Raw genomic sequence first — 26,917 nt, forward strand, 5'->3', positions numbered from 1 at the left:
CTCATGCACGTAAAAAATGTTGGTACTGTCATCGGCACGTCGTCGAGGACCTCTTATTGCCTGTATGACGTCAGACGGCGTCGCGTGGGCTAGAGTGACGTCCTCGTCGACGTGCAGAGACTAGTAAGAAGATTTCCGTCGAATGCTGGCGCCATGGGAGTATTCATTAGGTGAGGAATCCACAGGTAGCTAATGTATCCACCAGAAAAGTCGTTACCGAAGGTAAGTAACTCGTTCATCACTTGCATTCTTTTGTTAGAGGGAAATCTGTTAACAAAATGAGACCGATCAATTTGTCACAATAATATAGGTTTAATCGATTTTCAGCTGGGAACAGGCAGTCTCAACATAGAGGCCATGACTGAAGTTCAAAGTTCTGGTTCAAACACCAGTAGCATTTATACTGTAAAAAAACACAAAAAACTGTGGTGAAGAGTTCACCATTGACGTAAGCAACTACAAGCAGTACAGATAAGATAATGAGGTGCCTCTGGAAAGAAGCACATGCACTTGTTGGCCTCATGGGTGGGTAAGTTACACTGATGTCATTCACCATATCTATCTTTCTGCACAACAAGAGATTGTATGTTGCGTGCTGCTCATGGTAGCCCTGCCTAGCAAATACTTATCTGACCCGTCACGCAATTCCCCTTAACACAATATGAATGACTTGTGGTTTTTAGGACCCCTGTGCTAAGGAAGGATACACCCTTCTGTTCCACCCTGTTCATGCTAAGTGAACATTATGAAAGCATCAGTTGGTGCAGCTTTAAAGAAAAACTCTCATTCTAATGTGGCTTGGGCCTCTTGTGTGTTTCAGCACAGCTAACTTAACAATGCAGCATGTATATATGTTTCCTAACTAATAAGTGTTTGTTTGTCCTAAATATGACCTGCCTTTTCTATTGAACCCACAGTCTGTCTTTTTTTAACATGTCATGTATTAAGCCTTTCACTACTTACATTGGTTTACAACTATATAGCCTAAAATGCTTGTATTGGGATTTGGGAATTTGTTTGTTTGTATGTGATGTATTCCTATTCTTCCTACATCACTTTGCAGCATCCCGGGATGGGATACGGTATTGAATGCTGCGGATAGGTCCAACAATACCAGCAATGAAGGAATGTTTTTGTCTAGGGGGCAACAGATAGGGTCAGTAACCACGACTAAAGTGGAGACCCATGCTATGCATGGGTCTAAAGACTGATTAGGACGGCCCAGAAATTTGTTTGTGTAGGAGGCTGGCCTGGTTTGTAGTGGGTACCTAAGGTACTTACACCAGGTCCAGTTATCCCTTATTAGTGAAACATAGGCAGTGTTCTAGCAGCTTAGGCTGTCTAGATGTAGCTGTAGCAGAGCAGCTTAGGCTGAACTAGGAGACATGCGAAGCTCCTGCAATACCACTATAGTTACACAGTACTTATACACAATAAAAGACAATACTCAGTGTTATCAAAAATAAAGGATCTTTATTTTAGTGACACAAGGGCAAAAATGTCTTAGAGGCAATACTCCTTCTGGAGGTAAGTATTATACACAATATTTACACTAGTAACAAAAAAACAGGTAAGTAAACAGTCATAGAATAGTGCAAACAGTAGAAAATACAATAGATTGCAATGGGCCTAGGGCAAACATAAGCCATATACTAAAATAGTGGAATGCGAATGTTGAATTCCCCCCCCCCCCCCCCCCCCCCAAGCAAGTGTAGTGTGTAGAGGGGCGCTGGGAATGTAAGAGAACACGAAAGGTAAGTGAATTACCCCACCCCAGAGCCCAGGAAAGCCGGAGTAAAGTACAGCAAGTTTCCTCAGGACACACAACAAGGTGTGGTAAAGGATTATGCAAGAACCAAGCAAGACTGCAAGTAACAAACAATGGATTCCTGGATCTGAAGACCTGTGGAGAGAGGAGACCAAGTCCATAAGTTGAAGAAGAGTCCAGGGAGAATAGGAACCCTGCCCACCTAGAAGAAGGTGCAAAAGTGGATTCTCCGGTTGGAAGAAAAGTACAGAAGTGCATCAGAAAAGATGGCTGCGGGTTCCTGCTTGGTGCAGGAGATGTCCCACGCCGAGCTGTTGGATGCAGGCTGTTTACATCGCTGGATTCCGCCAAGAAGCCCTGGTTCAAGCAAGTACGCGGTTTGCGTCAAAAAGGAGGGACCTGGGGGTCTCAACTCGGACTGAGGAGACAGAGGGGTCTCTCAGCACTCCAGAGAGCCCTCAGAAGACCAGGCAGCACCCACAGGAGTCCCAGAACACGGGGGCAAAGAAGATGCAAAGTGCGGTCGTCGCAGCACTACGCTGGAAGGTCCCTCGCGGCCAGAGAAAAACTTAGGGAGCTGTGCTGGGGACCTGGGCTACGCTGTGCACAAAGAACTTTTGGAAAAAGTCCCCAGAAGCCCAAGGAGCTGCAGAAGACGCGGTGCTCAGGGGTACTGTCGCAGCACGGGAGGCAAGCTCTTACCTCCACCAAATTTGGACAGCTGGACCTATGGACAGTCTGTCACTTTGGTCCAACACCTGAGTTTCAGGGAGCAGCGCGCTCATCGTCAAGACAGGAGTCCCAGAGTACCGGTTATCAACTCCGTCACTCCACAAGAGATTCCTTTGGTTCCTCTGGTGCAGGGTGAAGGCAGGCAGTTCTCAGAGCGTGCACACCCTGGAAACTGTTGCAAATGCTGGCTTGAGCTGAAGTTGCAGGTCACAGGAGTCACCTTGGATACTTTGTTTCAGTTCCAGCAGTTCCTGGAGCAGTCTGTGGTTGATCCGACAGAAGCTTAAGCAGAGGATGCAGAGGAGTCCGGGAGGAATCTTGCAAACCGAATCTGAGGAAACACCCTAAATAGCCCTGAGAGGGGTATTGGCTACCTACCCAGGTATGCACCTATCAGGAGGGGTTTCTGACTTCACCTGCTGGCACTGACCACTCAGAGGTCTCCAGAGGATCCTTACACCTTGGAATCCAAGATGGTTAATGTCAGGGACACTCTGGAGGAGCTCTGGGTACCACCCCTGGGGTGGTGATGGACAGGGGAGTGGTCAATCCCCTTTTCTTTGTCCAGTTTCGTGCCAGAGCAGGGACTGGGGGTCAATGGACCGGTGTAGACTGGATTATACAAGGAGGTCACAGTTTGTGCCCTGCAAAGCATTTCCAGAGCCCCTGTAATGCCTGTAACACCTGTTTCTAATGGGAGAGGGTGTAGCACCCCTCTCCTAAAGGAAATGCATTGTTTGACCTTCCTGGGATTGAGCTGCTCAATCCCAGGAGGCCAGAAACCTGTCTGTGAGGTGGCAGCAGCTGGGGCTGCAGTGCAAGCCTCAGAGAGCTGGTTTGGCAGTACTGGTGGTCCAGGTGAAGCCCGCAGGGTGCATGGGATTGGCCCCACAATACCAGATTTGTATTTGGCGGGTGGGGGTCAATTCCAAGATCTTAGACACCTGACATGGCCATATTCAGAGTTACCATTGTGAAGCTACATATATATATTGACATATATGTAGTTTGCGCTTATAATGGTTTCTCTGCACTCTTGAAGTCCAGGGAATTGGCCCTGGACAACGTGGGGTCATCTTTGCTAGTGCAAGGGGGTCTCCACACACAGTAACTTTGCACCTAGCCTTCCGTAAATGAAAGTTAGACATATAGGTGACTTATACGTTTAGTGCAGTGTAAAATGTCTGTGAAACAGTGTGTGCACTATTTCACTCATGCTGCAGTGGCAGTCCTGAAGAAAGGTTTGTATGAGCTCCCTATAGGTGGCAAAATAAATTCTGCAGCCCATAAGGATCTCCTGGAACCCTAATTCCCTGGGTTCCCAGGTACCATATACTAGGGACCTCCAAGGGGGGGGTCCAGTGTGCTAGTCGGAATTGGAATTAGAGTCACTAAAGTATAGTGACAAATTTGGTAAGTAGAGAGAGCATAAGCACTGGAGTTCTGGTTAGCAGAACTTCAGTGACACAGTCAAGCATACTGACAACACACATAGGCCACAAGCTATGAGCTTTTTCAGAATTGGGATCACCTGTCCTGCTTTCCAGGTGACTGGAAAATTCCCCGATGTGCTGGACAGTTTGAATAATGAGCATGTGACAGGAGCAAGTTGAGAGGACAGATCTGCCACAATATGGGGAAGACAGTGGTCTAAAGGAGAACCTGATTTAGTTGTAGATGATGGTTTCTGAATGGTCTTGGGCGAGAACGGCTTGAAGTTGCTAAGAAAAAGATCAGAATTTAAAAGCTGTGGGCAGGGAATAGATTGGAAACGATCTGGGTCCGATTTTAGGAAAATTCAGGTAAATCGTATGGCTTTTGCTCTCAAAGTGATCTACTATGGAATTGGAGAGGGCATGTGATGGCACAATCTGAGGAGAGCAGGCTTGGGGATTTTAAAATGTTTTTAGAAGTTGAAATTACTCCTTAAAGGAGGAGTGACTTGCTTGATTATTTATTTATTTTTTAATTTAATTATTATTATTTTTTTATGTTGTGGTAATATCTTATTAAGGCTAATTTGGATGCCTCTTTGTCAACACCGCTTTTTGATTGGTGCCAGCTCCTCACAAGTTTTTTTTACACTGCGTTTTCGGCTTGCAGCGTAGGAGTATACCAGAGAGCCTAAATACTGTGATTCGAGTTAGGAAAATGGTTCAAAGGGGAAATTTTATCAAAAGCAGAGTTTAAAGGTAAATGATAATCTGTAAGGGCTTTATCTATAGCAGTAGTAACTGGAGAGAGAATTAAATTAAATTCATTAGCAAAGGAATCTGATGCAATTTTCCACCATTGTCTAGTTATATTTTTAGTAGCCCTCTGTGTGCACAGGTCCCTTGGATAAAGATCTTTGAAAGCTGATTAAGAAATTGTCAGTCCAAAGTAAAGGTAGGAGGGTGCCGCAAATCAAGGAGGGGATGTTCGTGGATATTAAATCTGAAGTATGGCCTGCAAGATGGGGTAGGTCCCATGACTCTGTGGGAGAGACCTACTGCTGCTAAATCAGCAGTGAGTAGGTTAACATCTGTGTTAGAGGAGTCCTCTCTATAAAAGTTAAATTCCTTTCATAACAGAAAATGTTTGGAAACAAGGATGTGAGGGCGATGTGTTCAACGATCCGATGACTGAAATTTCTTTTAGGCCCCAGAGGGCAATATGGCAGCACGTCCCTCCAACAATCCTTGAGGGAGTCTTCCACCCTGAAGACATAAGTCTCTGCCAAATCTGCCAGTAAAGTATCTATAAGTGAAACTTAAACTGTGTCTGTATGAATAATGGCTGTGGCACCCCATGTCCTACCCTCTCTATCTAGTCTCAGCATTCGGTAGGTATCTGGGATTGCTGACATAATGGCAGGTGAGGCGGTGGGTTTTAGGCAGGTTTTATTAAGAAATCCCATGTCTGGTTAAAGTGAGGATAGCAAGTCCCAGATTTCCACAGCATGTTTAGGAAAAGAGCTAACATTGCATAGAAAACCAGTAAAGTAAGATGAAGTCTGGGAAGGTGCTGCAGACCAAGGGGAAACGGAGGTCTGTAGCTGGGCTACAGTTAGTTGGATGGGGCGAATAATCAGCAACCTCTGCCAGAGTAGCTTGACAACCCATAAGTCCTTTGGGGAAAGATTGAAATTTGCATTTCTTGCAGGCAACAGGGCCTTTTTACTAAGGTGGAAAAGGTTGAAGCCGAAGAGAGTGGAGGTGGCAGCATTTTGTGTTTGCTCTTTAAATTACGTAATTCTACAGCAGTGTAAGTGATTCTGGCAGGGTACCTATTGACTAGTGTGGCAGGAACAGGGGTCCTGGTGATGGCCGGGCACGGATGGTCGCATATGGGTTTGCAGTTGGTGCGGGCCTCTTTTTAAATAGAGATAGGAAGTTGATTACTAGACTGGTAACCCTCAAGGCAGGCGAGGAGACAGGAAATGAGGTAGCGACACACTCTCGCCACATACACTATCAAACGCAGTGGACCAGAGAGTAAATAATAAATCACTGCAGTTAAAATACTAACATAGGAAAAAGAGCAGAGAATTACATGCAATTTGTGTGGGGTGACCAGGCATCTGTCAGGACTTACTGCGCATTAACCTAATTTTAAATAGAAACCAAGAAGTTGATTAACTAGACTTCTAACCCCCAAGGCAGGCGAGCAGACAGGAAATGAGTTAGCAACACACTCTCTCTACACAAACGGGATCAACCACGGTGGACCAGTAGGTAAGTAAGTAATGAAAACATCACACCTAAAAAAATTTAAAAAAAGCAAAGAAATACATCCAGTTTGTGTGGGGTGGCCATGCATCTGTCAGCAATTCTATGCCCGCCGTGCCAGGTTGCATCTGGCCTGGAGGTGAGATCATGTTTCTTCCTCACTGTAAAGTGATTAATCTTTCTTTTATTTATCATGTGGAACTAGCTTATCTGTCAGCATTTTGTTGGTTTTATTAAGCAGAGTGACTTTTCTGTTAATTGTACTGACATGTACATTGCAACAAGGCTCCTCGCCATTTTGCATAGTGGATCACCTGTCTTCAGCAAGAGTGCCTGCATATCTTTTTTCCACTCCTAGTAGCTGTATTTGCCCTCGTGCAATTCTAATATTTTTTTTCATGAACATTAGCTGTCCCCTTAGAACCTCTGTACCTTAACGAAGATTTTTCGTCTGTATTTTATATATGTGAATTGTTTTATTTTCTTAACATTGATATGGCAGGTAGTCATCTCTGAGACCGTACATGCGTTTTCAGCAAAATCTTCTATAAACTAAATTTAAAAAAGCCCATCCATTACTTACCATTTTTGACTTCACTCTTGTTTCCTTGCTTCTTATTCAGTGACTCCTGTAGTGTCCTCCTACTGGACACACTCTCCTGCGGGAACTTTTTTTTTTTTTTACTTCATGCACTCTACAAGAGTGCATGTATCTGCAGTCCTCCCTCTAACCTCTTTTTTGTGATTTTGCTAGTACCCGCTCTTCTCCCACTGTCCGGATTCTTGCCCCAACCTCCCCATGTTGCTTGCTTTCACCCCACCCTCCTTCTGCCATCCGTTGTGTTGCTACTCACCAGAACCCAGTTCCTCTCACCCCCCCACCCTCCTATAGGCCTAAAAATATATATATAATCAAATTCCAATATTACTCACATATGCGAGATTTAGTTGGCTTTTTCACTGCTTATTTAGACAAATTGCACAGCAGTGGTGGCTGCTGTGCAACATGGATTACTTACTTATGCATAATAACCCTCCTCGGAGAGAGGCCGTCAACCAGGACTCTCCAGCCATCTCTGTTGTGGGCTTTTCTTTCAATCTGACTCCAGGTATAATCCATCTCTATTCAGTCAGCCTCAAGGCCTTGACACCATGCATTTTTTGGCCTTCCTCTTTACTTTTTCCCTCAAGACTTACAGGGGAGGTTGTTGCCTGATGGTGTTTTATAAAGGCTTGTGGAGGGTTTGACCTATCTATGTTTTTGCCGCCCTGCTTGTGTAGGACACTGCCCAGGCAGGTGAAGGCCTTATCCTCTTCCAGTGCATCACCTGCAAGGGTTGACTGCAGTTCTGCTGGCCGTGTTAGACTTCAGGATCTTGGTTTTTCCCCTGTGGATGTTGATGCCAAGTTGTGCTGATGTGGCTGCTACTTTGTCAGTCTTCTCTTGCATCTGTGGATGGGTATGGGAGACTAGGGCCAGGTCGTCTGCAAAGTCCAGGTCCTGGAGCTACATCCAAGGTGTCCACTGGATCCCATTTCTTCTCCTTGCTGTAGATGTATTCGTGATCCAGTCTATGGCCAGGAGGAAGGGAAAACAACCATGTTGGACTCTGGTCCTCACTTCGAATGCTTCCGTGAGTTGTTCTCTATGAACTAACTTGCAGGTCATTTCCTTGTAAGACTTCCTGATTATTCTTACAAGTTTATCTACCACACCCTAATGTCGGATGAGTTTCCAAAGGGTCTCTCTGTCCACACTGTTGAATGTCTTCACACAGATGATGAAGTTGACATACAGGGGGGAGCTCTATTCCATCAACTGTGCAATGATGGCGCGCAGTGTTGCAGTCTGTGCAGTATCTATCCTTGCAAAAGCTAGTTTACTTGTCTGGCAATTGAGCTTCAACTTGCTCCTTCATTCTGTTCAGGGTGACTGTTAAATACTTTGCCTGGGGTTGATAAGAGTTATGCCTCTGTAGTTAGTGCAGTTACACTGGTCACCTTTCTTGGAGATCTTGATCAGATTCAGATATCCCTCCTTCCAGTCTTGATGGCACCTTTTTCTCCTCCCAGTTCCTTCCTAACATGGGGCAGAGCATGTCTACTGATATTCCAATGCTCACCTTCAGTGCCTGTACTTGAATGTTGTCAGGACCTACTACTTTTCCATTTCTTAGATGTTTGATGGCTTACCGTATTTCTTCTTTGGTTGGTCTGCTGCAGTCAATTGGCATGTCCCTGTCAGCTGTCCGTGTATCTGGTGGAGACTGTGGCATGGCTGGTTCAGCAGTTCTTCAAAGTGTTCCACCCATCTTTGGTGTTGGCCCTCATTACCCATGATTGTCTTCCCAGTTTTGTCATTAACAAGTCTTTCTGGCTTGCTGTGTCTGCCGGAGAGTTTCTGTATGAAAGTGGAGTATTATGCAGTGAGGCTGGTTAGGCTTCCCTGAGCATTACTCTCGCAATACCCCAAACTGGGTCTTTTGGTTTCACACTAATAACTCCCTAGCATAGTCCTGGTAGTGTGGCACAGAGCAGTGAGGCTTTACTAGAGGAACACATGTTAAGTATTTCAAAGCAGCAACATGGCCGGTACGTGATAAACATGACTCGAAAGAAACGTTGCACCAATTTATAAAAATAGAGGAGATTGTTATTCACCAAAACTAACACAATCTGATCAGTATAACTAGAGTATTTGTGGAGGAAAAATAAATCGGTGCAATTCACTACTGCAAAACTTTAACGTTGCAGTTAATTGAGAAAACAATTAGTGACAATCTGACACTTGCAGGTTGAGTCCAGTGGAAACTACTGGGTGTTAAGGTGATGTGGGTCCCAGGACCAAGCCACAACAGTCAGCTGAATTTAACCTGGCTCATATGGCTCGAGTTCAGAGTTGTCCTGGCTGTCCTTGGTGGAGTCGCAGGAGTGCTGATTTGATCACATAGGCAGTGCTGGTGAGGAAATGGATGCAAAAACTTGACAACAGGGCCACTGAAGTGACGGGTTGAAGATGCTGCAGAGCTCCCCTGACATGCAACATCGAACAAAGTTAGTGGTAGCCGGACTGGCCACCAACATGCCTTGGCAGTGGTAAGCTCAGCTTTGAGTTAATTTAAAATCCTTGTGTCGGTGGGGGGCCGAGGTTGGGGTGATGGTGCTGGGGAGGGGGGGGGGGGGGGCAGTAGCCACTTGAAACTTGCTGGAGATCAAGACTACATTTCACACAGTGAACTAGGCCATTTCCTTGTGGGTGATCCCTCGGCGGGCCCGATGGCCAGTGATTCTTTGGTACCAGGAAGGTTGTTCACCTGCAGGCTGTTACTTTTGGTGCCCATGGAAGTTCCTCTTGCCTTCTGAACTTTTCTCTGGTCCGAGACGAGTTGCAATTGTGCATTTGCAGAGTGGTTGCCACAGGTGTGCAGGGTATTACTTCTTTGCTTTGTGCCATTCCTGAGGTCTCAGGCCTCTTGTTTGTCCTTAATTGCAAGTCCAATCCAATCTGAGGTTCTGGTGCCGGAGGTGCCCCCTTAAATCCTAGCTTTAAGCGTGTTAGGGGTGTGGGGCAAGAAGCTAATGGGCTACTAACCCCAGCAACTAATCCGCTCCTTGGGTGACTTCATCTGGGGGGGGGTGCCACCTTTTCTACCCAGGACTCTCTATTTTGCTGCTTTTCAAAATGGCAGAACACATTCTCAGCTGTACAGACCAGGTATCCCACCCTAGGGGTGTGGCTAGCATTCTGGGTGTATACATCTCCTGACTACCTAATTTTCCCACCTGCCCGGGTGCAAATGTGCGTTAGGGCAGGGGAGTGGCTTTATCCTCCTTTTGGTCCAGGGGCACCTGATTGGCTGTCGGAGGCGGTATGGGCTTTGAAGCTCACTGCCTTGATGTGCCACTTCATTAGCAATCCTGTCAGGGAGGGAGGTGACAACTCTCGTCCTGGCAGGCCTTTGTTTTTGACTCCTGGGAGTGTTCACACCTCCTGTCAGGGTGTCAGATTTCTATCTTGGCAGGGGTAGCTGCAGGCTGCCAGCCAGGGCACAGGACAGGCTGGTCCAACCAGGTGGCCAACGTCTAAGGTAGCCACCTGGGTGCATATCACATTAAATCTGACTTTGAGATAAAGTCTAGTTTAATGAGACAAGTTGTTTGATACCAAACATGACCTATTTCAGCGGACCATAATGGAGGTGGCAACCTCATGATGTCCAGGTGCCAGCCCATGCTAGCCTATCACCCCTCACCACTTATATTAGCCCTTAATGATAAGAGGCTACTATAGGGGCTTATAAGCTTGCACTTATAGGTCCACACCTTTAATATAATGCACCCGGACTCCTGGGCTCAGGAGGCCTACCTTAGGGGTGACAAGCATATATGAAAAACAGGGCTTTGACCTTGCCACGCATGGTGAGGGCAAAGTCAAGTTTAAGTAATGCACACCTTTAATGCTGTCTGCAATGGCAGGACTGCTGCCCCCTGTTTACTTGGTTCACTCAGGGTGGAACAATTAGTGCTTGAGGCCCTGATGGCCCCTTTAACTCCCCTATCCTGTGTACCATTGGTACCATTTATCAGGGACTAATAGGGTGGTAAAATCTTTGGAAATTGAGGATACCAATTCACATACATCCTATTTAGGGAGTGAGCACTGGCACTGGTTCCTGGTTAGCAGGCTCCAGTGGACTTTCAGAGTCATAAACATCAGCTTTGGGGCAAAACATGTGGGGGTGACCATACAAAAAAGGGCACTTCTCCCCAGTGTCCTTGGTATATTGTAGAGTTCTTTCTAGATTCAATTGCTTGCTACTTCCTGGGATTCTGTGACAAGAACATCAATGAATTTTCATTTGTCTTCTCTTAAGCTTCTCTTTGCTTTCTTGTTGGTATTGGTATATTCACCTTTAGCTTTTTTTCTGTTCTCGCTCGACTGGTATTGACTGCAGCTTTCTTTTCCTTTCTCACTTGGATTTCGCAGAGTGTTGATGGAGATCCATTGTTTATGCTGGGGTTTCCTGGGACCCTGTAGCCCTTAGCAGGTTCATGTCACTGTTTCTTTGATCTTCTCCCACTGGCTTTCTACTTGGTCTCTGTCATTCCCATGTTCTTGCGGGACCTGGAACTTGTTACTGAGGGTGACTCAGTATTCACTCTGTTTCTATGCATCTTTGAGGTGGGGTTGGTGTCATATCTCTGGTGTTGGTTTATCAGTCCCATCCATGCTGTCTTCTGCTTTAGCCTGGCCATGACAAGGTGATAGTCTGACTCCACATCTGCTCCTCTCATCACTCTCACATCCTCCTGAGACCTCTGAAACTTTTGGCAATGCCGGCCGACAATCTGATTCTCTATTGGATACCTGGTGACACCCATACTGCTCTGTGTATTCTTTTGTGTGAGACTATAGTACTGCCTGTCACCAGACTGTTAAGGGCACAGAGATCTGCAAGCTTTTCATAATTCTCGATCATGTTGCCAAGGCCATAGTTGTCGATTTACTGTTTCGTACCCAGTGTTGTTGCTTCCAATCTTGGCATTGAGATCTCCGATCAGTGTGGTGATGTCTCTCTCAAGGTATTTCTCCAGGATGGACTGGAATGTGTTGTAAAAGTATTCTTTTTCCTCTTCTTTGCGGTCATTTGTAGGTGCATAGCACTAGATAAAATTACTGGTCCCAAGTCTAGCTGCAAAAGGAGAAGGTTTATACGTGGGCTTCACAGAGAGCTGCAACGACTTGTGGTGAACGCCAGAGATCCCTGGAAGCCACTTGCTTACGACCAAGACCATCACCAAAAGGACGTTGAACGTGAGGACCATGTACAAGACATGTAAGACAACCAAGTGGCAGTGGAGATGAAAAAAATTCAACTTTGCCTGGTTTGGGATTAGCAAGACCAGATGGACACAGTCGGGACAGAAAAGACTGGCTCCAAGAGGAATGCTTTTCTGGACATGAAGAAGAGGACTCCCCCCACATACTCAGGGGACTATAACTGATGCAAACACCAAAAGAGCTCTGATTGGATGGTAAGCCTATGGTCCCAAATTCATCACAGCGAACGTCTGCACTAAGAAAAAAGAGGATCAGAATGAATGTTATCCAGTGCTATGCAAAATGGGTTAAAGTAAAGAAAAAAAAGGCTATGACGTAGTTGACGTTGGGCAGTCATAACAATTGTCTTTCTTTACTTTGAGCCTGCAGCCATTGCTGATGTGTAACAAGTCTAAAAACAAATTGACAAAGCAAATAGATGTGGCATAGGTGAAACATATTGACGTGGTGTAGGAAAGTACCATCTTGCCTGGCATGTTACCCCCATATTTCACTGTATATATGTTGTTTTAGTCTGTGTCACTGGGACCCTGCCACTGCAGCCTGCGTGAAATAACATCCACGTTGTTTCACAGCCATTTACCACTGCACTTAAGTAACTTGTAAGTCACCTATATGTCTAACCTTCACCTGGTGAAGGTTGGGTGCAAAGTTACTTAGTGTGTGGGCACCCTGGCACTAGCCAAGGTGCCCCCACATCGTTCAGGGCAAATTCCCCGGACTTTGTGAGTGCGGGGACACCATTACACGTGTGCACTGTACATAGGTCACTACCTATGTACAGCGTCACAATGGTAACTCCGAACATGGCCATGTAACATGTCTAAGATCATGGAATTGTCCCCCCAATGCCATTCTGATCATGATCCCCCAGGTCTCTAGCATAGAACCCGGGTACTGCCAAACTGCCTTTCCGGGGTCTCCACTGCAGCTGCTGCTGCTGCCAACCCCTCAGACAGGTTTCTGCCCTCCTTGGGTCCAGGCAGCCCTGGCCCAGGAAGGCAGAACAAAGCACTTCCTCTGAGAGAGGGTGTAACACCCTCTCCCTTTAGAAATAGGTGTGAGGGCTGGGGAGGAGTAGCCTCCCCCAGCGTCTGGAAATGCTTTGAGGGGCACAGATGGTGCCCATCTCTGCATAAGCCAGTCTACACCGGTTCATGGATCCCCCAGCACTGCTCTGGCGCGAAACTGGACAAAGGAAAGGGGAGTGACCACTCCCCTGACCTGCACCTCCCAGGGGAGGTGCCCAGAGCTCCTCCAGTGTGTCCCAGACCTCTGCCATCTTGGAAACAGAGGTGTTTGTGGCACACTGGACTGCTCTGAGTGGCCAGTGCCAGCAGGTGACGTCAGAGGCTCCTTCTGATAGGCCCTTACCTCTCTTGGTAGCCAATCCTCCTTCCTAGATAGCCAAAACTCCTTTTCTGGCTATTTAGGGTCTCTGCTTTGGGGAATTCTTCAGATAACAAATGCAAGAGCTCATCAGAGTTCCTCTGCATCTCCCTCTTCACCTTCTGCCAAAGGATCGACCGCTGACTGCTCAGGACGCCTGCAAAACCGCAACAAATTAGCAAGATGACTACTAGTAACCTTGTATCGCTTCATCCTGCCGGCTTTCTCGACTGTTTCCAGGTGGTGCATGCTCTGGGGGTAGCCTGCTCCTCCCTGCACCAGGAGCTCTGAAGAAATCTCCAGTGGTCGACCGAATCTTCCCCCTGCAACCGCAGGCACCAAAAGACTGCATCACTGGTCCTATGGGTCCCCTCTCAGCAGGATGAGCGTGGTCCCTGGAACTCAGCAACTCTGTCCAAGTGTCTCCCACAGTCCAGTGACTCTTCAGTCCAAGTTTGGTGGAGGTAAGTCCTTGCTTCCCCACGCTAGACTACAGCTGCTCCGGCTCCTGTGCACTCTTCCAGAATTTCCTTTGTGCACAGCCAAGCCTGGGTCCCCGACACTCCTTACTGCAGTGCACAACCTTCTGAGTTGGCCTCCGGCGTCGTGGGACTCCCTTTTGTGACTTCGCGTGGACTCCGGTTCACTCTTCTTTCAAGTGCCTGTTCAGGTACTTCTGCGGGTGCTGCCTGCTTCTGTGAAGGCTCCCTGACTTGCTGGGTGTCCCCTCTGTCTCCTCCTCCAAGTGGCAACATCCTCGTCCCTCCTGTGCCACAGCAGCACACAAAAACCTCTACCCCGACCCTTGCAGCTAGCAAGGCTTGTTTGTGGTCTTTCTGCGTGGGAACACCTCTGCAAGCTTTATCGCGACGTGGGACATCCGCCTTCCAAAGGAGCAGTCCCTAGCTCTCTTCTTTTTGCAGAACTCCAAGCTTCTTCCATCCGGTGGCAGCTTCCTTGCACCCTCAGCTGGCGTTTCCTGCCCACTCTGAACACTGTCGCGACTATTGGACTTGGTCCCCTTGTCTTACAGGTACTCAGGTCCGGAAATCCACTGTTGTTGCATTGCTGGTGTTTGTTCTTCCTGCAGAAACTCCCTATCACGACTTCTGTGCTCTCTGGTGGTAGTAGGTGCACTTTACACCTACTTTTCAGGGTCTTGGGGTCGGCTAATTTTCTAACCCTCACTGTTTTCTTACAGTCCCAGCCACCCTCTACAAGCTCACATAGGGTTGGCGTCCATTCGTGGTTCGCATTCCACTTTTGGAGTATATGGTTTGTGTTGCCCCTATACTTATGTGCTTCTATTGCAATCTACTGTAATTCTACACTGCTTGCATTACTTTACTTGCTATTACCTGCATAATTTTGGTTTGTGTACATATAGCTTGTGTATATATCTTATCCTCATACTGAGGGTACTCACTGGGATACTTTTGGCATATTGTCATAAAAATAAAGTAGCTTTTATTTTTAGTACTTCTGTGTATTGTGTTTTCTTATGATATTGTGTATATGACACCAGTGGTATAGTAGGAGCTTTACATGTCTCCTAGTTCAGCCTAAGCTGCTTTGCCATAGCTACCTTCTATCAGCCTAAGCTGCTAGAAACACCTCTTCTACACTAATAAGGGATAACAGGACCTGGCACAAGGTGTAAGTACCTCTGGTACCCACTACAAGCCAGGCCAGCCTCCTACACATGGTTAATGCTTATTGTTTTTGGCATGGTAATTTGAAAGAATAAGCAATACAGAAATGTAGACTACTTTGTTTTTTTGTGACTACTGTACTATCAAACTTTCTTATCTAACCAACACCGACTTTTTCATACATCATGTAGTTGCTAGTTATGTATTCATTCTGATTCATAGTTGGGCTGCCTTGTGAAAGATGTGTGCAATCTCATCTGTGGAAAGAATTGTATGTCGTATTTCATAATGTGGGGTATTCTCACATTGAATACTTGGCTTGGCCTATGAGTAGGAGCACAATTCATTCTATTAGCTTTGTTAATGCTAGTAAGTATGTTACATTGCTGATCAACAACTATACCTCTCTCAATGTCTATATTTCACTTTTGTTCATTGTAGGAGGCTCAGGAAGAAGAGTGTCGCTGATCCAAGATCTGTAAATCGCAGTGTGGCAAATTCAAAAGTGGGCAGAAAAGCCTTGAAGTTAAAGAAAAAGATAAAGCAGAGGTCTCGACCTCTGACCCGAGCAGTAACAAAAAAATCTAACATTTCAGAGCAGCAGATGATGAATAACGAAAAAATGGAGGACATTTTTGAAGAAGGAAAAGAAAATAGCATTCCTGACTTTAAAAGGTAAAATCACACAAAGAGACTGAAAAATGGCACCTCCAGGAGCCACATAGGATTGTAAAGCTGTTGTCTGACTGTAATCACATATTGCCATCTCCTGAGAGGGCTTTCACCATTCCAACACAGAGTATCTAGATCTTGAGTTTGTGCAGAATGGAAGATTGAGTTGTGGCTTGGCATCATCACAGTAGATTAAGGTAGGTGGGGAGAAATGTCTTGTCTTTTCGGGGCAGCAGTGATTGACCTCAAGACAATTGAGATTTGACTGAGCTAGGCAGAAGGAGCATGCCTTAGCCACCTCAATCCTGATCGTATTTGCAGCCCTATCAATCTAGTGTGGGACAGTCTGCTGTCAAAGGGCCAGTGAGTGAGGACTGGGTTTAGAAGATCAGCAAGAGTTGATTAGATTACTGGGCAAGCAAGGAAAGCCTGTAACTGGTCACTTGTCTGATTGATTAGCAGCTGTTGATTGACTATGGTTTCCCAACAAGAGTAGTCTGTGATTGGGAGCCAAGCAATACTTAGTGTGCATGTGAGATCAATGATGGTTACCAATTTGGAATCCCAGTCCTATAATACAGTCACCAGGACGATGATCTCGTGTGTGGACCAAGATGGCAAACTAATAAGTGATGCATTGTTCCAGAAAACCACAGGATGACAACTTGGTTTAAAAAGTCCAGCAATAGTATGGTTGGATAAAAGACCTCCAGAAATTATTAGTTGAACTCAAACAGAACAGCTACAAACTACTGACCCTAACTAGAACAGAAAGGAATAACTGGACATTAGGAGGATAGCAATGTAAGAACTGTGTCCAGATTACCCACAATGGTTGACTGCATCTCCGTAACGGAAAAAGTTAACAGTGAAATGAAAAACAAAGTTGGCCAAGCCGATAATTTTCACCTTTCTGCCTATTAGTTTGCCAATGTTTTTCCCAAATGCTCTGCAGCTCTGGCAAAGGGAAATGCCTTTTGACAACGCTGTGCATCATCGACACAAAAGAAAAAAATGTGCAATCATGTTGCTTGTGCATACAGATTGAGAGTGTGGCAATAAAGCATGATGGGCATGCAAATATCACCACACATGCATGATTGTACAGCATGTGTGGTTGTCATTCTATTTTTTATTTATTGTTTTAAGATGTCTGGAACTTGAAGCAGTAAATAAAGAGAATGACTTAATTAGTGCATGGAAGCTATATTTGAAAATTGAGGGGTCACCATCAAATGGCAGCTTCTGGGCACTCTTAAAAATTTAAAACAAATTTTGCTTTGGGGAAGCGTTGGAGGAGCGAGAGAGGAGCAGTGGTGGAGCTTTGAGGTGGGCACAAGGCAGTAAAAAAAACGTGGGGAAAGCAATGGACAAACTAGGTAGGTGGGAACAAAATAGAGCATGATGGGTTTGAGTATTTGATGGGGAAGCAGTGCACGATAGAGAGAGCAAGAAGCTGTGCTCAATCTTGAGTACTGGAAGAAAAAGTTTCCTCAAATTGAGCAGTGGACAAATAAGTCATCTACTCAAAAAGATTGTAAAGAAGCTATGGCGTAAGGAAGGGCAATCTCTGTATGAGTTTAAAAAAAAAAAAAAAAAAAAGAAAAGCCGTTGAATGAGAAGTAAGCACATGAGTGACAAGAACACAAACCACTGGTTAGTAGTAGGCTGGCTGAAAGCCACTTTAACTTTTGTAATGGTCTAAAAGAGATCTTTTAACATAAGACAGCTAAAAGCTGTCTGAAGGTAAGACATAGAAAGTAGGGAATGGACAATCTTTATTAGTAACTCTAATGCCCGGATAAGCTTAAATGGTCCTAGAAGATAAACACAGGATGCTAGGGCTCTCATGGTTGACAGGTTACAGAGCTCTGGAGTGGCTGTGTATGGGCCTGTTCTGTTTTTTTTTTCTTCACAATTCTTTATTCAGAATTTACAGGGAAGAAAACAGCAACAGGGTACACCAGTCATTACAATGCAACAGCCACCCGTAGAAGCCACTAAACACAAGGGCACATATGGTACATAAGTAAGACACAGTACTATAGCAACATCCGGGTCATCCAATGACAAGCGGACAACCTGAGAGCAGGAGAAAAACGGGTGGAGGATCCATGCGGGGGCTAAGATAAAGACAAGGGAGAGCGGGGAAAGGAAGAGGTCCCCCAGACCCAGGGGCAGAGAGGAGAGGGGGAAGAGGAGTAAAAAAGAGCAAGGGAGAGAAAAACGGGAAAGGGAACCATAAAGCGTAGAGAAGAGGATGAAAAGGGCAAAGCAGAAAAGCAAGAGGGTGCATGTAAGGAGAAGAGATTACTGTAAGGAAGGCACATGAGGAGGCAGTAAGGGGCCCAGAGGTGGGACAGGTCCGCAATAGGGATAGTGGCAAGAGAGCAGCCCTTCGCCCTTTAAGAAGAGTGCCTAGGTGCAGAGGAAGACCTCTGCATTGTCTTGTAGGTTATAAATGACTCTGTCGTATGAGGCATTCAGATACATGGCCAAAAGCCTTCAATGTGTGTGGGGGGGAGCACCAATGCCAAAGGATGCAGTTCTTAGCCGTCGCCAGGCCGCATGGAAAAACCAGCACTTACAGCAAGACAAGGTTGGGGAATCTGCAAAACTATGGCACAGAATTAGAGGTAGAGTCAGCTGCACCAGGATCACCAGAACCTCACTCAGAGTGGCACCAACTGCCTCCCAGAAAGGTAGACAGTGGGGCAGTCCCAGAGGATGGGAACCAGGTCACAGTGGTTGCCATTGCAGAGCTAGTAGTTAGAGTGGAGTAGCAACAGCGCCGACTGTAGCTTCTCCGGAGTCCATTGACAGTCGGCAAGTGGTTTTAAAAAACAGAAGTTCAGCCAGGCTTCCCTCGCTCTGCTTACCAGAGCCTCCAAAAGTTCCATCCAGTCCTCTGGCTCATACTCCACCTGGAGGAGAGCCTGTCATTTGGTGTACAAATATCCCAACAGGGGCGAGGAATGGAAATGTTGGCCAAGAGTCTGTAAACGTCAGACATCATACTCTGGAAGTGTCCCCACACCTTTACTTATGAAACCACTGGGGAAGGAGCGAGAGTCCAGGGGAAGGTGTGAGAGTCCAGGGCTTGGGGCCCAGGCGGCGAACAAGACAGTGACTCACCTGAAGGTACCGCTAATAAGGACTGGGCAGGAAGTCAAACTTCTCTCGCAGTACCTCAAAGAGGTTGAGGGCCCCCTGTGTAAATACATGATGGAGGGTAAGAATCCCCATAGCTTGTCACGCTCCCCAGTCAAACACTTCGCCTCTGATGCGGAGGCCAGTGTTGCCCTACAAGGGCGCCTGCTAATGTAGGCGGATGACCACTGAGAAGAGTCAGTGCACATGTAACCATTATTTAGACATGGCGTGGAATATCTGGTTCCTCGTGCTGGGGGCGGCAGCAACATACTGGTAGACGAGGTACAGCCCCTGAGGACACTCCAGGAGGTTGTGCTCAATTGTGACCCACATTGGGGGAAGAGGGGATCTGGGTTTTGTCGGAGCATATAGGCCAGTTGAGCCAGGTGCAAAGCCAGGGCTTGATGCTCAACAGAGGGGAGACCTAGTCTGCTACATGAACAATGGACTATGTGCTGCTTTGGTGGCTACTGGGTAGCCCGGGCTGGGACAGCCCCTAAACGAAGGACTTAAGGCCCTTATCCACTGACTGCAAAAGGAAGAGAGGCACGAGCAGAGAGGGCATGCCAAAAACGTAGGTGATTCATGATCTGGTATCATCTTGATCGTCTGCACCCTGCCTCATAGCGAGAGACAGAGGTGGAACCACTTATCGTAGTCTACTCTTGTGCTCGCCTGCACTGGTCAAGGTTGTCTGCCACCATTCAGTTCAGGCCCTGATTGAGGTAGTATAAGACCAATTAAGTTCTAACAGGTCACCTTCACTAGTTCATTGAGACTTTGAGACCACAAGGGAGGGGGTGTCTGAACCATTGGAGTACCAATGAGGTTGCATGAAACAACAGAAAACTAGTGAGAGCTGACTGACCAGTGGCAAACCGGATTACCATGTCTGAAAGACCATTAAGTAATGGGCACTCTAATGACACTAGAAAGGGGTGACTGACTCAAATCATCCGAGCAACCACTGGGATCCGTATCCTATCTAGAAGGTAAGGAGAAAAGGATTTACTCCTGAAGTCCATCAGAAGTATGACATACCCGGGTAGACTCTTCTAAACGACCAGTAGCATCTGGACAAAAGAGAGGTTTAGTAAGTCCTTGGGGAGCCTGTAGTGAACGCTGCAGCAGTCTGAAAAAAGCTACATTAGTATAGAGACTCTTGTAGAATGCCTGGTGTGCACTAACACACACAGGACAAGTATAAGGAGTGAAAACCCTCAACGTGGTCCCAACGGCTCAAAATGCAATCTATCCGATTATGAAAAACTGCCCTCACCCACTAATAGGGGTATGCTTCATCACAGGGCAATGCTAAGACATTCCCACGTGAGCATGAGGAATGGAGCAAAAGGCAGGGGAAACACATCACAAAGACCAACAAACGGGGATCTAAACACACACAAAGCCCTCATTCACATAGTTAAAACTATCTCAGGTAGTATGTGAGAAAGTAGCCTCTTTCTAGCCTTGTTACCCCCACTTTTGGCCTGTTTGTGAGTGTGTCAGGGTGTTTTCACTGTCTCACTGGGATCCTGCTAGCCAGGGCCCAGTGCTCATAGTGAAAACCCTATGTTTTCAGTATGTTTGTTATGTGTCACTGGGACCCTGCTAGTCAGGACCCCAGTGCTCATAAGTTTGTGGCCTATTTGTATGTGTTCCCTGTGTGGTGCCTAACTGTCTCACTGAGGCTCTGCTAACCAGAACCTCAGTGGTTATGCTCTCTCATTTATTTCAAATTGTCACTAACAGGCTAGTGACCAATTTTACCAATTTACATTGGCTTACTGGAACACCCTTATAATTCCCTAGTATATGGTACTGAGGTACCCAGGGTATTGGGGTTCCAGGAGATCCCTATGGGCTGCAGCATTTCTTTTGCCACCCATAGGGAGCTCTGACAATTGTTACACAGGCCTGCCACTGCAGCCTGAGTGAAATAACGTCCACGTTATTTCACAGCCATTTTACACTGCACTTAAGTAACTTATAAGTCACCTATATGTCTAACCTTTACCTGGTAAAGGTTAGGTGCAAAGTTACTTAGTGTGAGGGCACCCTGGCACTAGCCAAGGTGCCCCCACATTGTTCAGAGCCAATTCCCTGAACTTTGTGAGTGCGGGGACACCATTACACGCGTGCACTACATATAGGTCACTTACCTATATGTAGCTTCACAATGGTAACTCCGAATATGGCCATGTAACATGTCTATGATCATGGAATTGCCCCCTCTATACCATCCTGGCATAGTTGGCACACTCCCATGATCCCAGTGGTCTGTAGCACAGACCCTGGTACTGCCAAACTGCCCTTCCTGGGGTTTCACTGCAGCTGCTGCTGCTGCCAACCCCTCAGACAGGCATGTGCCCTCCTGGGGTCCAGCCAGGCCTGGCCCAGGATGGCAGAACAAAGGACTTCCTCTGAGAGAGGGTGTGACACCCTCTCCCTTTGGAAAATGGTGTGAAGGCAGGGGAGGAGTAGCCTCCCCCAGCCTCTGGAAATGCTTTGTTGGGCACAGATGTGCCCAATTCTGCATAAGCCAGTCTACACCGGTTCAGGGGACCCCTTAGCCCTGCTCTGGCGCGAAACTGGACAAAGGAAAGGGGAGTGACCACTCCCCTAACCTGCACCTCCCCTGGGAGGTGTCCAGAGCTCCTCCAGTGTGCTCCAGACCTCTGCCATCTTGGAAACAGAGGTGCTGCTGGCACACTGGACTGCTCTGAGTGGCCAGTGCCACCAGGTGACGTCAGAGACTCCTTCTGATAGGCTCCTTCAGGTGTTAGTAGCCTATCCTCTCTCCTAGGTAGCCAAACCCTCTTTTCTGGCTATTTAGGGTCTCTGTCTCTGGGGAAACTTTAGATAACGAATGCAAGAGCTCATCCGAGTTCCTCTGCATCTCTCTCTTCACCTTCTGCCAAGGAATCGACTGCTGACCGCGCTGGAAGCCTGCAAACCTGCAACATAGTAGCAAAGACGACTACTGCAACTCTGTAACGCTGATCCTGCCGCCTTCTCGACTGTTTTCCTGCTTGTGCATGCTGTGGGGGTAGTCTGCCTCCTCTCTGCACCAGAAGCTCCGAAGAAATCTCCCGTGGGTCGACGGAATCTTCCCCCTGCAACCGCAGGCACCAAAAAGCTGCATTACCGGTCCCTTGGGTCTCCTCTCAGCACGACGAGCGAGGTCCCTCGAATCCAGCGACTCTGGCCAAGTGACCCCCACAGTCCAGTGACTCTTCAGTCCAAGTTTGGTGGAGGTAAGTCCTTGCCTCACCTCGCTGGGCTGCATTGCTGGGAACCGCGACTTTGCAGCTACTCCGGCCCCTGTGCACTTCCGGCGGAAATCCTTTGTGCACAGCCAAGCCTGGGTCCACGGCACTCTAACCTGCATTGCACGACTTTCTAAGTTGGTCTCCGGCGACGTGGGACTCCTTTGTGCAACTTCGGCGAGCACCGTTTCACGCATCCTCGTAGTGCCTGTTTCTGGCACTTCTCCGGGTGCTACCGGCTTCAGAGAGGGCTCCTTGTCTTGCTCGACGTCCCTCTCTCTGCTGGTCCAATTTGCGACCTCCTGGTCCCTCCTGGGCCTCAGCAGCGTCCAAAAACGCTAACCGCACGATTTGCAGCTAGCAAGGCTTGTTGGCGTTCTTTCGGCGGGAAAACACTTCTGCACGACTCTCCACGGCGAGAGGGATCCGTCCACAAAAGGGGAAGTCTCTAGCCCTTTTCGTTCCTGCAGAAACCTCAGCTTCTTCTGTCCAGTAGAAGCTTCTTTGCACCCGCAGCTGGCATTTCCTGGGCATCTGCCCATCTCCGACTTGCTTGTGACTTTTGGACTTGGTCCCCTTGTTCCACAGGTACCCTAGATTGGAAATCCACAGTTGTTGCATTGTTGGTTTGTGTCTTTCCTGCATTATTCCTCTAACACGACTTCTTTGTCCTTAGGGGAACTTTAGTGCACTTTACACTCACTTTTCAGGGTCTTGGGGAGGGTTATTTTTCTAACTCTCACTATTTTCTAATAGTCCCAGCGACCCTCTACAAGGTCACATAGGTTTGGGGTCCATTCGTGGTTCGCATTCCACTTTTGGAGTATATGGTTTGTGTTGCCCCTATCCCTATGTTTCCCCATTGCATCCTATTGTAACTATACATTGTTTGCACTGTTTTCTAAGACTATACTGCATATTTTTGCTATTGTGTATATATATCTTGTGTATATTTCCTATCCTCTCACTGAGGGTACACTCTAAGATACTTTGGCATATTGTCATAAAAATAAAGTACCTTTATTTTTAGTATAACTGTGTATTGTGTTTTCTTATGATATTGTGCATATGACACTAAGTGGTACTGTAGTAGCTTCACACGTCTCCTAGTTCAGCCTAAGCTGCTCTGCTAAGCTACCATTATCTATCAGCCTAAGCTGCTAGACACCCTATACACTAATAAGGGATAACTGGGCCTAGTGCAAGGTGCAAGTACCCCTTGGTACTCACTACAAGCCAGTCCAGCCTCCTACATAGTACCATACTCAATCTTTATTTCAAGGTCCACAGGAAGGATTAAAAGAACATTAAAAAAAAAAGAAAAGAACGGGTGGTGAGAAGGGGATGATATCACCCCTGCACCCCAAGTGGCCATACAAGGGTTGTAGCCATTAAAAGGTCAACATGTTTCAGCCATTTTTATCGCCCCTAAGGGTCACTCTGCCTTCCTCAGGACCTTCGATCCCCTTTAAATCATGGTTCATACCCTACCTGTAGTGTATTCAAATTGTGGCCAAATATGCCTCTGGGCACACCTGTGTCCCTGTATTTTACTGCACACTCTCAGGACTGCCGAGTTGTCATTATCGAACTCTCAAGGTGGAGTCCGGTAGGAGCACCTCCTTGTAGTCGCACACTCGTCAAGGGACCCTTGCCTCCCGTGGCTCCGTGTATGCCTGGTGTAAACATGAATACATGATTGACTGGACCCAGAGTTTTTCCACTAGGACCAGCTGTGGGTGATTGGGCCTCGGGTTATCTGCCGAGCATAATATAAACATAGATAGATTTCCGAAGCGTGCACTATTTTATTATGAAGTGCAACAGAAGATGGCTTAAGCCAACACGTGTTTCATGACCTCTTACTGTGTCACTTCCTTGGAGCCCAGGTACAGGATCAGATGAAGTTCTTCAGTATTTTAAAAGAGGCATTGTATTGTGCTTCAGTTATAAGGGTAATGGGAGGGGGGAGGACCTGCTATTGATGACTGTTCCCTTGAGCCTTGCCAGTGATCAATGGGTCCTAGTAGCCCCTCTTGGGACAAGTTGCACTGGAAAGCCTGCCTTGGGTAACCCTTCCTTTAGACACCCGTCTGGGATGACTGGACACAAGGTACATTTCCTCTAGCATTGGACAGCTACTCTTAGAAAGGTGAGTAATGGCCAAGCCCTTGAAGTTCAGCATGAAATAACTGGGCCATGGGAGATCTTCCAGACTCCACTAAGCAGCAGGAATAAGTTGAGCCACAGGAGGCCTACCATTGTTTTTTGAGTCTTGGGTAACCAATCTGGGATGGCATTGCCTTAGGACATCTGCACAGGGAGTTTTGATGCCTTTGTATGATCATTTTGAATAGGCCTGGCTTGCCAAGAATTGTGATAAATCTAAAAAATGGCTTTAAGAAGTGCTACCAGGAGAGAAGCATTTCCTCCGTCCACATTTTGGTAGCCAGAAGTACTTGATTTGATTGTGCAGTTGTGTGCTTCCATCAAAAAAAACTGCTTGTCTACACACAGTTGTGATCGTTTTGCTGTTGTATGATTTTGGTGATGGTCACTCAGTGTTGCAGACCATGAATATAGGTTTGCTCTGTACGAGTCCTTGCTAAGCCCTCTTAGAAGATATAGGGGGTCATTACGACCTTGGCGGGCGGCTACCGCCGTGCGGCCGCCAATGCGGGCGCACTTCCGCTGCCCCCATTACGACACGGATGAGGCCGCAACATAGGAGCCGACTCCTAATGGAGCCGGCGGTGTTGCGGCCGTGCGACGGGTGCAGTAGCACCCGTTGCGCTTTTCATTGTCTGCTATGCAGACAGTGAAAAGCTGGCCGGGGCCCTGTTAGGGGCCCCAGGACATCCCTTACCGCCAGCCTCTTCCTGGCAGTGCAAACCGCCAGAAACAGGCTGGCGGTAGGGGTGTCATAATCCCCAGGGCAGCGCTGCCCTGGCGGATTATCACCGCCAGGCTAAAACGGCGGGAAACCACCAGCCCCAGCGGTGCGACCGTGGCGCTACCGCCGCGGTCGTAATAAGGGCCTCTGTACCGCCAGCCTGTTGGCGGTACGGACGCTACATTACCTCTGGCGGTCTCCGACCGCCAGGGTCGTAATGACCCCCATAGTATTGTTCTTTGTCATCTGTAACTTTCCATACATTTCTAATATTCACTATGGGTATGATTGTTGCCTTGTGAAAAGGCTTACATTCAAAACTTAAGGAATGGGTTAGTGTTGGTGATAAGCAATATTCCGGTTTGGTCGTCTGAAAAGTTTATGGCCAGTACCATAGGTCTGAGTTCGTTATTCTGAAACATTATGACGAAAGCAGTTGGTCTAGCTTATTAATAGTGAAAAGTGTATGTTAAAGCCAGTTAGCCATTAACAGTTGGTTGTTATCACATTGCCATAGACAGGTTTTTTGTTGAATGTAAATGCACAGATTACTGTCGTAGGCAATGTTTTTGGCATTGTCTGCCCACTCTAAAAACCCTTTGGGTTTTCACTGTGATGATTCTTGACGCTTAACTAGACTGGTGTTAGGTTAAGTGTAAACAAAGGCTTCATCGGTTCATTAGGGCAAATCATACAAGGTTTCATCGGTTTGAGCTGTCTATTATGAAATGTTATGGCAAAGCCAGGAGACCTGACTTGCTTATTGTGAGAAGCTTGTTAAAGCCAGAATTTTACAGATTCATAGTTATTACATTGTGCTAAACCTGGTAGCAGGTATTTTGTTAAATGGAAGTTTCATAGATTACTGTTGTAGGCAAGGGTTTTTGTGTTGGTTATTCAATCGGACAATCCATGAATATAGAAGAGAATCCTTATCAAGCCCTGTGAGGAGAGAGTGTGTTTTTCTTTTCCAAATGTAATTTTGTATACATGTGCAATTTTATCACTTCATATCTGATGGTTTCCTTGTGGGAAAGCTTACACTCAGTACTGTAGGATTGGGCTGATCATGGGTGATAGGCCAACAATCACAGCTATAGATTTTATTTGTGTGCAGGTAAATGTTGAGCCTGATGCCATTGGTCTGATATGTTTATTATGAAACATTATTACAAAGACAGTAGGCCAGGCTTATTTATTGTGAAAAGAATATGGTAAAGCCAATGGGCCCCTAAGTGTGGATTGTTAACACATTGTTACTGGCCATGGGAATGTATTTGGTTACATGTAACCTCACAGATTACCATATTAGGCAGGGGTTTTGATGTTGGCCACCCACTCTGACCAACCACTAGGAGTCGGACCCTATTTCGCGAGGTTATGAATGGTTTTAGCAACTGTCATTTTGTACATATTTTTTATTTTATAGATGTATGCCTGATGAATGCCAGCTTATCTGCACTTCGGTTGGCCTGTGTTGTATATAGTGTCAAGCCATTGGTAAAGATCTGAGGCCGTATCAGTTCACTGTGCAAAGTTAAGCAACATTCCTTTTTTTCCTCAGGCAGTAGCATAGATCCCCTTTCATTCCATAGTTCATTTTAGACCTCGGAGTGCAGTTTTGTGTTCGAGATCAAGTATGAGATGCCTAGGGCTATACTAATCGACAAATCTACATTAATATTTAGGTCCAGCCTGGCAGCTTACATGAAGCAGAACCTTGTGATTTAAATAAATAAATAAACAAAAAGCTTTGAGTACTACTGAGAGAGAGGGGCTTAACTCCAACCATGCTTGCTCCTCAGAGTACAGGATTTGATTGGGCTGAATTTGTGTG

The 26,917-nt window shown here is 46.6% G+C and overlaps 1 protein-coding gene across 2 annotated transcripts in view; it reads left to right on the plus strand.

Moving 5' to 3' along the window:
• Nucleotides 1-26,917, plus strand: part of HASPIN (histone H3 associated protein kinase) — an 854,350-nt gene that overhangs the window by 169,552 nt on the left and 657,881 nt on the right. For both annotated transcript variants that reach the window (XM_069217741.1, XM_069217740.1), the window contains exon 3: nt 15,535-15,768. In XM_069217741.1, coding sequence (XP_069073842.1) covers nt 15,535-15,768 — 234 coding nt within the window. The remainder of the gene's footprint in view (nt 1-15,534; nt 15,769-26,917) is intronic.

The sequence above is a fragment of the Pleurodeles waltl genome, chromosome 12, assembly GCF_031143425.1.
Source record: "Pleurodeles waltl isolate 20211129_DDA chromosome 12, aPleWal1.hap1.20221129, whole genome shotgun sequence".
NCBI lineage: Eukaryota > Metazoa > Chordata > Amphibia > Caudata > Salamandridae > Pleurodeles > Pleurodeles waltl.